This window comes from Antechinus flavipes, chromosome 2 (genome assembly GCF_016432865.1).
Source record: "Antechinus flavipes isolate AdamAnt ecotype Samford, QLD, Australia chromosome 2, AdamAnt_v2, whole genome shotgun sequence".
NCBI lineage: Eukaryota > Metazoa > Chordata > Mammalia > Dasyuromorphia > Dasyuridae > Antechinus > Antechinus flavipes.
The window spans coordinates 502,364,388-502,375,066 of NC_067399.1; the positions used below are offsets into that span (position 1 = coordinate 502,364,388).

A 10,679-nucleotide genomic window follows, 5' to 3' on the forward strand; every position below is an offset into this window, starting at 1 on the left:
CAACCATGCCGACTTGGCCCACTACACATTTACGTTACAAAATCACATCTGGGTCCTCACTACAGCATGATAATTCTTCTACTCCTCTCTAATTGATTCTCTATTTCACTAACTACAGCAGCTTTTCTAAATTTTATCCTTTTTTTCCCCTCAGTGATACTATAGTACTTTCTTCTCCCACTCTTACAGCTGAGTACATACCTATATTCCCTAATAGTTCACTGAAAGGGCATTAATCTGTGAGCTCCTTCTTCTCCTTTCTCTTTATAAGACATTCCACTAATAACTCTCCCATTATCTCTTCCTTTGAGGGGGCCTTTCTCCTTTCTAAAGTCAAACTTTCTATATGTATCATTAATCCTATCCCTTCCCATCTTCTCTAGGAGAACCTCAACCTCTCTTTTTTTCTCTAATTTTCAAACTCTCTCTATCTACTACTTACTTTCATTTAACCTATAAAGAGGTCCAAGTATCTGCCATTCTAAAATTAAAATACTCTTCCTAGGTAGCTAGGAAACTACTATCTCTGCTAGCTACTGTTCTATATCTCTCTTCCCCTTCTTATCTAAACTCTATGGGGAAAAAATCTATATTTAATATCTCCACTACCTCTCTTCTCACTCTCTTCTTAATCCTATGCAATCAGCTTCCAACTTCATCATTCAACTGAAACTGCCTTCTCCAAAGATATCAGTAGTCTTTTAATTGCCAAATTTAATGACTACTCCCTCTCTCCCTCTCCTGTCTCCCTCTTTTCTCTTCTTTACCTCTTCCCTGCTTCTCTCTTCTTCCCAATCCTCATCCTTCTCTAACTAGGCAATATTTGATGCTGTGGACTGCCTTCTTCCACTAGGAATTTTCTTCTCTTCAGGTTTTTGTAACACTTCTCTCCTGGTTTTCTCCCAGTTACCTTATTCAGTCTCCTTTTACTGGATCTTCATCTATATCATACTCACTAATTATGGATATGACCTAAGTTCTGTCTTGGCTCTCTTCTCTTTTCTTTCTATGTTCTCACTTGGTGATCTCAACTCCCATTATCAGCCAACATCTCAAGCAAATTATTTCCAGATCTATTTATCCAATTTTAGTCTTTCTCCAGAGTCCTAAGACAGGTGTCACAAATCACCAAACTCATCCGGCCCAAAACAGAATTCATTGTCTTCCACCCGAACTCTCCAAACCTATCCCTTATTTCTATTGAGGGTCCCTCTATCCTCTCAGTCACCCAGGTTTGCAACCTTGGTATCATCTTCAATTCTTCCCTCTCATTCATTCCCCCCTTTTTGATGATTTATTAAGTCATGTCATTTATGTCTTCACAGCATCTCTTACACATGCATCTCCACTTATATAAGCAGCAGCCTAACAGCCTCACTCCTATGAAATGGGCTAATTGCAGTAGCCTCTAATTGGTCTCCCTGCCTCAAGTCTCTCCCCACTTCAATCTGTCAGCTACTTTTATGCCCAAGTGATTTTTCTGAAGCACAAGAATAACTCCCAGTATCCAGTAAACTCTTGTGGCCCCCAATTACCTCTGGGAGTAAATCTAGCCTCCTTCAGCATTTAAAGCCCTTCATGACCCGTTCCTATCTTTCTGGTCTTCCCATAGAGGGACATCTCCAGTTATCCTGATCTATATCTGGTCACAAGACCCAGATGGCTCTGGAAGGGAAACTAAGGCAGGTGACTTTGCCCAGCCTTTCTCACATAAATCCAATTCACTTGCATGTTATGGCATCAGCTCCCCACCCATATCCACCCTCTCCTGCCCAATATCCTCAGTGCTTAAGGGAATGCCTGACACTTCATAAATATTGATTGATTGCTTGCTTGCATTTGGGCTCTCTATGTAAGTCTTTCAAATACCTTAAGACAGTCCCTCCTAAATCTTCCCTTCTCCAATTCTTTTCATTGATCTGCATGTGGAATAGACTAAAGGAATAGACCTTTGGGTCCAGAGGTAGAAGAGAAATGTGCCATAAATAAAAATAAGATGGATCAAATGCAAAAACTGGTTCCAGCAAGAACTTTTTGGCCATTGGGGGAGCAAACAAAGGAATAAGTCACCTGAAGGTTTGAAGAAGTTTTGCCCTGAATTGTTTAACCTATTTCTGATAAGGAGGTACTTTAGATTTTCCTAAAGTCTTATGACCATTGGTGAGAGTTTGGATAGATAGTTCAGGTCAGTTAAAATTTTTTCTCTGATGTTTTCCATTCCAAACACATTGATCTAGGTCTGGACATACTGTCACAAGCCTTCTCCTCTCCTAACTAGCTTAGTCATACAGTGGATAGAGTTTTGAGCCTGGAGTCAGGAAGTTGTTGCATCATGTTACTTGAAGAAACTAAGGCAAACAAGGGACAGTGACTTGTCCAGGGTCACAGAGCTAGTGTGTATGGCTGGATTTGAACTCAGGTCTTCCTTATTCAAAGCCCAGTGTTCTATCCACTGTGCTACCTTACCATTCTAGAAATCAGGAAAACCTGAGTTCAAATTTAACCTCTTACACTTATTAGCTATAGGACCTTGAACAAGTTATTTAAGCTCAGTTTACCTCAATTTCTTCTGTTGTAAAATGGAGCTACTAATAGCATCTACCTCCCAGAGTTGTGAGGATCAAATAATATATCTGTATATGATAAATAATAGAATAATACCTTTCCTCCCTTACTTCTTCCTCCCTTCCCCCTCCCTTCTTTCATCTTTCCCTCTCTTCCTCTCTCCCTCCCTCCTTTCTCTCTTTTCCTTCCTTCTTTTTTCCTTCCTTCCTTCCTTCCTTCCTTCCTTCCTTCCTTCCTTCCTTCCTTCCTTCCTCCCTCCCTCCCTCCCTCCCTCTTTTCAGCTTTCCCTCTCTTCCTCTCTCCCTCCCTCCCTCTTACCTTCTTTCCTTCCTTTCTTCCTTCCTCCCTTCCTTCCTCCCTTCCTCCCTTCCTTCCTCTCTTCCTTCCTCCCTTTCTTCCTCCCTTCCTCCCTTCCTTCCTCCCTTCCTCCCTTCCTTCCTCCCTTCCTTCCTCTCTTCCTTCCTCCCTTTCTTCCTCCCTTCCTCCCTTCCTACCTCCCTCCCTTCCTTCCTTCCTTGAGTTTCAGAGTCAGCTAGTGAGATGCCAAGGGAAGGCAATATGTAGACAGATGTAGATATAGAACTTAGAGGGGAAAGTGGCTTGGATGAGACCAAGTAGCTGGTGAATGGCAGAGTCAAGACTCTGACATGCATCCCAGAGGCTCCTGGTTCAGTCCTCTTTCCCCTGCATCTTTGGACTCCTCTGCACTGTCTGTTGGAGAAGACAAGGAAGCTGGGGATGGTGGCCGAAGCTCAGGCCCCCAGAGAGAGCGCAAGCCTGGCTGTGCTCATTTGCCAGGGGGAAGACAGCTGGGCTTCTGCTTTTGAGAGCAGCTGGAGCCTGCACCCCCAGGGAACAGCCGTAGGAGGCCTCAACCCCTTCCCCCCCCAAGGTCTGGGGAACTGAATTTCAAACAGCACAACCACCAAAGTCACCCAACTCAGAAAGAAAGACCATAAAAAGGACCCTTGATGTTCTTCTTTATGTATTTTGTGTCTTTACAATGTTCCTGACCCCTGGAATAAGTCCCCCCAGGGAGGATGTGGGTTCTCAGAAGGAGATCCTCATCAGTCTGGGATGGTTTTGTGGTGGCTCTGCCTAAAGGTCAGAGGATGGACCTCATTAGCTTTCTCTGTCTAGTTCCAATGGAGACAAGCTAGGAGCAACCCATGAAAGTTACAGGAAGGCAGATTTAGTGTCGTGGAAGTAAGCCTTTACTCACAGTGAAAGCTGTCTAATGGGATGGATGATATGGCTGATAAAGATCTAGACTGGGCTCCAATGTTTACCTTTCTGAGTCTCAGTTTCCTCATCTGTAAAATAGGATAATAATAACATTCCCCTCCCACTCCCCCCAGGGCTATTGCCTGGTTTGATTGAGTGTGAAAAGCATAAGTCTTAATAGCTCTCTAAATATGGCAACTCTTATTGGAAATATCCAAATCAAAACTAGATAACTACTTATCAGGACTTCTCTGGGATGGGGGCTGTACTTGATGATCTCTAAGGTCCCTTCTAGCTCCAGGATTCTGTGATTCCTCTGCTCTGGCCCAGAGACATAAAAGAAAAATATAGGGAAAATACAGGAATAATTAGAGTTCACAGCAAGGACTGCTGACCATTAGCTTCTCCTCCACTCCTTCTTTGGATGGGGGTATGCCATGTACAGAGGATAAATCTGAGTCAGAAAACGTGGTTTGGGGGCAGCTAGACGGTGACCCTGAAATCAGGAGGACATGAGTTAAAATGTGGCCTCAGATGCTTAATGCGTCCTAGCTGTGTGACCCCGGGCAAGTCATTTGACCCAATTGCTTCAGCAAAAAAGAAAAAAGAAAAAAAGAAAAAGGAAGAAATCTGGGTTTTAGTCCTAGTTCTAACAGTAAATAAGCTCTATGACCTTAGGTCGATCACTTAATTTTCTATGCCTCAGTTTCCTTATCTGTAAAATGGGATCAAGGATCTTTGCCCACTTCTCTCACAGGGCTTTGGTGATAATGAGATGGAGAAGATACATGTGGCAGCCCATGTACAAAGTACATTGTAACTAAAAACCCCAGAAGGAGCCCAAACCAACAGCCTGTAGCAACGAGCTGCAACCCCCATCTTCCTGTGTGTGTGCCGTTTCCACGCAGGGGCTGTGTCTCCCCTCCCTCTGCTTCCCTTCCCTCTCCCTTTCCCCATGTGCATATGTCTATGAGATTTTTAAAATGTTAAAATCTTGGCTGTTTTTCTTTTCTTTGTCAAACTGGGCACCTTGTGCAGAAGCCCGTTTGAGGTAGCACCAGGCTTACCGAGCGCATGGACAGTACTTGGTCAGGGGTGAGCAGGACTGGCTCCAAGGCAGCTGCTAATGATCCCTCTCCGAGAGAGGCCCCTGAGCCTCTGACCAAGACCTCTGGGATGGCAGCAGTGACGGGGAAGTTCTGTCTGAGGGAAGGGAAGATGACCTTCTGGCCACCCCGTCCTCAGGATGAGCCCAATTCAAGGACAGAGAAATAGATGATAAAAATGGATCATAAATTTAGTCTGAAGGAACATTACAAGGCATTGGTCCTCATTTCACAGTTGAGGAAACTGAGGCCCCAAAGGGCTGAATGAGTTGCCCAAGATCATGCAGGTAGTAATAGGATAAAGATTCGAACCCAAGCCCTCTGCCTCCGACCTCGACCCTCCTGTCAGCGCCATGCTGTTTCACCATTGCAAGGTTCTAACCCTGGAGATGGAAGGGTTCTTGACTAGAGGGTTATTTCTCAACCTCAGCCCCAGGTAGGTGGGTTAGGAGGGGAGCCTTAGAGGCTGTAGTCGGACTTCCCAGCCCTCCAGCCGTTGCTCCCTGACCTTAGCACAGGTGGGATCACAGCCTCGGCCACCTGGCTCTCCTGGACCAAAGCTGGTCTCCATCTTTCTCATCTCATTCATTCTCCCTTCTCAGCCCCGGCCACGTCACCAGCGCCAGCCCCGTGTTCGCTGCTGACCCTGGTCCCTAACGAGTGCTAGAGCAGCCAGAGCGCAGCCTTGGGGAGGGCTGGGCGGCGGTACGGGTCAGGTCCTGGCTTTGCCAGTCGCACCACGCTGCCAGCTCCGTCCAAGCTCGGTCGGGGACACGGCCCGTGTAGCTCCCCCACCAAGCACAGCAGCCCCACGTTTCCGCGTGCCAGCCCTCCGTACAACTCCATCCCCAATGGGGCGGGTACTGCCCTCTGTCCCACCCCTTCTTTCCCAGCCGTCCCCCCCTAATAAGTAAGTCCAAGCAAGCCCCTGAATTATTTCAGTAGATGGGACAAAGGCAGCAAAGATTGCAAATAACCAGACAGAACTCACTGCAGCAAGGAGTCAACATGCAAAATCCTATTTAAAAGGTTCTTTAAGCATTTACAATGTGCTCCAGTTACTCCGAGGTGGCTGTGCAGGGCTTATTTACCTGTTTGCCGCTGCCTCCCCCTCAGCCAGCCCGCCACAGACCCAAGGTGCTACACTCGGAAAAATAAAGAAACTCAATAATTCAGTGCCAATTTGCCGACAGCCACCGCTGCCCTCCCAGATCCCCTCGAGCGGTGACAGGGGGACGATGAAAGGACCCTCCCAGGGGCGAGAAGTCTGGCAGTCTGGGAAGAAACCTGGGACTGCATCTCAACTCCGCCGCCGCGGTGCCCCGGACCTAGCCCCCCTCGCTCGCGTGCCTGTCAAAAGCCAACCATGCACTCCACGGTCTCTCACTCTCCAGCTGCTGCCTGGCTGGTAGGAGGGGAGGGGAAAATAAGAGAGATCTTTGCCAGAGACTTCTGTTTATCTCCTTAATACCATGCCTCTGGATGGTGATGGATTCTACCTTCCACACGCCCGCCCTCCTTCACCCTGATCCTTTTTTCATTCTTTCCCTTTACCTGGGATTTCTCCTGCTGTCCGTCTTCAAGTTGAGGGGCTCCACCCATGGCTTTCCATCTGTCATTTACCATCTTCTAGGAGGACTCAGTGTTAAAAAATGTTTAAAATGGATCTAGATGCACAGAGATGCAGAAGAGGAAACCACCTGAATCTTGCAAAGGGATTTGAGCTTTCTTCTCCCTGCCCTTCTTCCTGGCTGGCTCTAATGCAACCCTGTGGCATGTCAGCCTCCCTCTGTCACTCCCTCTCCGTCACCCTCTCCCTCGCTCCATCTCTCTCTCTCTCTCTCTCTCTCTCTCTCTCTCTCTCTCTCTCTCTCTCTCTCTCTCTCTTTCTTTTTCCCCCTCCTTCTTTTCCTCCCTCCCTCCTTCCCTCCCTCCACCCCCAGCTTTCTCTGCTGCCCTAGGTGGTCAAAACCAGAGAAACTCAGGTTAAAAAACAAAACAAAACAAAACAAATAAGCCCCAAACAAAGACAAGGCCAGCAAACAAACCACCCACCAAAAATCCTCAGAAAGAACATTTAAAAGAAAAGGGCAGCTGTGGAGAGCTCGAGCCCCGTCTTTTTGGAGAGAGGAGAAAAAAGAAAATCTCAGCCCAAATATTTGCAAAAACTTAAGCCAGAGCTACCAGCTCAAGTCACCTTAAAAGAAATGGGGTCTAAGCTCCAGGAAGGGGAGCTGCGTCGTGAGGCAGCTTCTGATGAGCTGTGGACAATCTCTCTCCAGTGCTCCCTGTCACCTCTTCCCCGCTTGACACTCTCTCCCCAGCAGAGATGGGCTATTAAGCCCAGAAACCCAGAAATGAGGGGAGCGAAGGGGCAGGAGATTTCTAACACAGCACCACTCCCCAGAGGAGGGAGATCTCCGAGGGCTTGGTCCAGGTCGGGCGGGAATATCTCCAGGTGTGGCTGACCCCAGCCTTTGGGTCAAGCAAGGGGACTTCTCCCTAAGGATGCCCTGGCTCAGAGCCACATCCTCTTCCCTCCCTCCCTCTCCCCGGGGGAATGGCCAAGCTAGTCTCAAACTAGAGGCTCCACTCTCTCTTGGGTCCAGGTGATCCAGGGATTGGGGAGGAGGGGGTGGAAGGGGGAAGAGGAGAAGGAGGAGAAGGAGGAGGAGGAGGAAGAGGAGGAGGAGGAGGGAGGAGAACAAACCGAAGCCAGCCTACTTCTCGGATGGCGACAGCTGCCAGCATGTAGGAGCTGATCCTCTTCTGAGCTCTCCCGGGCTAATTACCCACCTCGCTCCCGGCTGCTGTTCACGAGAAATGCACAGCACACTTCCCTGTGCCTGGGAGGAGAGGGATTTGTGGCGGGGGTTTCTGCTCCCCCCCTTAATCGCCCCCTCCCATCACCACTACTTTTAAAAAACATTTTAATCTGCCCAAAGCAGCCTTTAGTGGTAATTTACAAAGTCCTTAATCTGCTCTTCTAATGAGTTGCAACTGTGGGTTCTCTCTGAGCGAGGCAGGCCGCCCATATTAAGCAGGAGCCCCAACCTGTCCCCCTCCCCTCTGCTGGGGGGGCCCCTGGAGAAAGCCAGGACTTTCTTCTGCCCCTTTCCTCCCTGTGTCTCCTTCCCGCCTCCCAGCCCTGCCCCCATTTATCATCCTTCCCTATTAGAGTGCTATAGCCTTCTCTGCGCTCTCTCCCCCTTTTCGTATTCTACTGTAATGTGCTTTGGGAAAATATTTCCCCTGACCCCTGCCCCCTCTGGCCCGCCTGCCTTCATGCCTTAATGCTTACCAGAATCCCCACTGAAATCTACGGCTTCTCTCCCTCTCCCCCTGGGTTCCCTCCCGGCGTGCAGGAGCAGCAACTCGGGGCCAGGGAGTGGGCCATGCGGGGGCCTGAGGGAAGGAAGCTGGTGGGACTGCGTGGGGAGATCCCGGACTGACCCCAAGTGGGGAGGTCCTGGGGAAAAACCAGGGAGCCTTTCTGCTCAGCCAAGCTCCCCAGGCAGGGAGCTGTCAATCACCTCGAGATGCTAAGTTCAGATCTCTGCCAGCTGTTTCCCCTGGAGCCACGGCATCCCCTCCTCCTTGTGGGCCCAGCTTTGTGGCTGCAGGGGCCTGCCCCGGGTGCGCCCGTCCCCACCCCAAGTGGGCATTATCACCTTTTAGAGCACCTTCCCAGCTCCCCTTCCCTCCCAGCTGGTCCCAGAGAAATGGGGACAAGGAGGGACAGGCCGGGGCGGGGGGAGGGCTAGGGAAGGTGCAGAAGGGAGGGAGCAGCTTGAACAAAGGTCGGGAAGAGAGAAGGGCTTGGCGGGAAGCAGGGGAGGGCTAGGAGACCGGCCTGGTGGAAAGGCAGGTGAGGCTGGGGAAGCAGAGGGAGCCCAGCTCCGGGCTCCTTTGCAGCAGAAATTGCTATCTTAGCCATTCCTATGGAAAGCTGGCCCTCCTCAAAGGGGGGACCCACAAGATCAGTGACCCAGGCAAGTCTCCCTATAAGTTACGGAGAAAAACCTGCATCGGGAGAGGGCTTTTCTTCCTCCAGGACTTGCTCATATCAAAGGATTCCCAGGTCCTGTCGCTCTCCTTATTTTCTCCCTTCCCCTTTCTTTGCTTGTGTCTCAGTTTTCCTACCTATTTAATGGGGACAAGCATCACAGGAAAACCATGCTCCTCCACCAATTCAGACTGTTCTTTGTTCTGTGTTGCTGCTTCTAGTCTCGTGGATGCTATTTCTCTTGTTTCTTACTCCCGACGATCTTTATTTTTCAACAAGATGTGTCCAGTTTCCCGACTTAGGGCTAGAAGAGCCTAGAAGTCAGAGGATGGATTCCTCATTTTACAGGCAGAAAAGCCTGGGTCTTTAGACTCGGGGCTGGCACTCATTCTAGGCACCCCCTGGTTCAGAACCCCCTGGAAGGCTGGTGCCATTTCTTTGGCTCTCTTGTAGGTCTCTCCCTGGGTACCCCCCTGTGATGAGCCGTGCCATGCTGTACTCACAGAGGATGTTCTCAGTCCTGGCTCTGCCCAAGTCAGTTAACTTTCCTGGGCCTGTTTCCTCACCTGCAAAAATGGAAACAGTAATACTTGGCACTACGTTCCATTGTGAAAAATCCTTTGTGAGGTGCTGGGTGAATGTTAGTTAAGATTTTTTTTTATTTCCATAGGATACTTCAGGAAAAGGTAGTCAGAATTTGTAATATTGGGTGAGGGGAGGCGGATAGGTTTGGAGGTAAGGCCGTAACAAGAAAAATACATCAGAATGCAGTTCCAGGACAACCTGGCCCCTCCAATAAATGATACGTGAGTGATCCAGCAGTAGTAAGAGATAGATTTTAAAGAATAGGAAGCTCTGTTATCTATGTCAAGAAGGGAAAGCGTCATAGATAATTCTAAAACCCCAAATGATCCCAAAGTGGATAATTCTAATTTTATCTTTGGAATACATTGAAGGGTTCCCTTTCCATCTCCATCCCTACTGCTGTTGATATAACTTCTTAATTAATTCTGTTTTAGGTAGATTGATACTTAGCGGTCAGGACTTGCACTGGGGCCCTGAGACAAATTGGCGGGGACCACAGCTAAGTAGCAGAGAGAAGTGTCACTGTGGGATGACTAGGATGGCTCAGCTGAGAGCACTTACCTGGGTAATTTCAAGCCCCAGATCTCTCACTTCTTAACTGTGTGACCTTCAATACATTCATGGGTTCGTAGCTGTTAGAAATGGGAGAGATTATTTCTTGTTCATTCATGACCCACTCTTCCTGATTCCATTGGGGATTTTCTTGGCAGAGGTACTGGAGTAGTTTGACATTTTCCTCTCTAGTTCATTTTACAGATGAGGAAACTGAGGCAGACAGGGCTAAGTGACTTGCTCAGCGTCAGCCAGCTGGTAGGTTACTGAGGCCAGATTTGAACTCAATTTCTATCCTGATTCCAGGCCTGCCATTCCATCTTCTGTTCCACTAACTGCCCTGAAAGAGAAAATCGTCTCATCTAATCCTCTCATTTGACATTTGAGAAAACGGACTCAGACAGATTGTGACTTGTCCAAAGTCATGCTACCACAAATTTGTTGCTACAAATTGCTTGACCTTGGTTTCCTCATCTGTGAAATATGAAGTTAAGGGCAATTAGGTGGTGCAGTGGATAGAGCACCAGCCTGAAGTCAGGAGGACCTGAGTTCAAATCTGATATCAGACACTTCTTAGCTACGTGACCCTGGATAAGTCACTTAGCCCCAATCGCCTCAGGGGGGAAAACCCTTTCTGAAAT

The 10,679-nt window shown here is 48.5% G+C and overlaps 1 protein-coding gene across 1 annotated transcript in view; it reads right to left on the bottom strand.

Moving 5' to 3' along the window:
• Window positions 1–6,699, bottom strand: part of FIBCD1 (fibrinogen C domain containing 1) — a 54,666-nt gene extending 47,967 nt beyond the window's left edge. The window contains exon 1 of the mRNA XM_051980224.1: window positions 6,450–6,699. Within this exon, the coding sequence (XP_051836184.1) occupies window positions 6,450–6,521 (72 nt within the window). The 5' untranslated portion in view covers window positions 6,522–6,699. The remainder of the gene's footprint in view (window positions 1–6,449) is intronic.
• Between the last annotated feature and the right edge of the window lie 3,980 nt (window positions 6,700–10,679).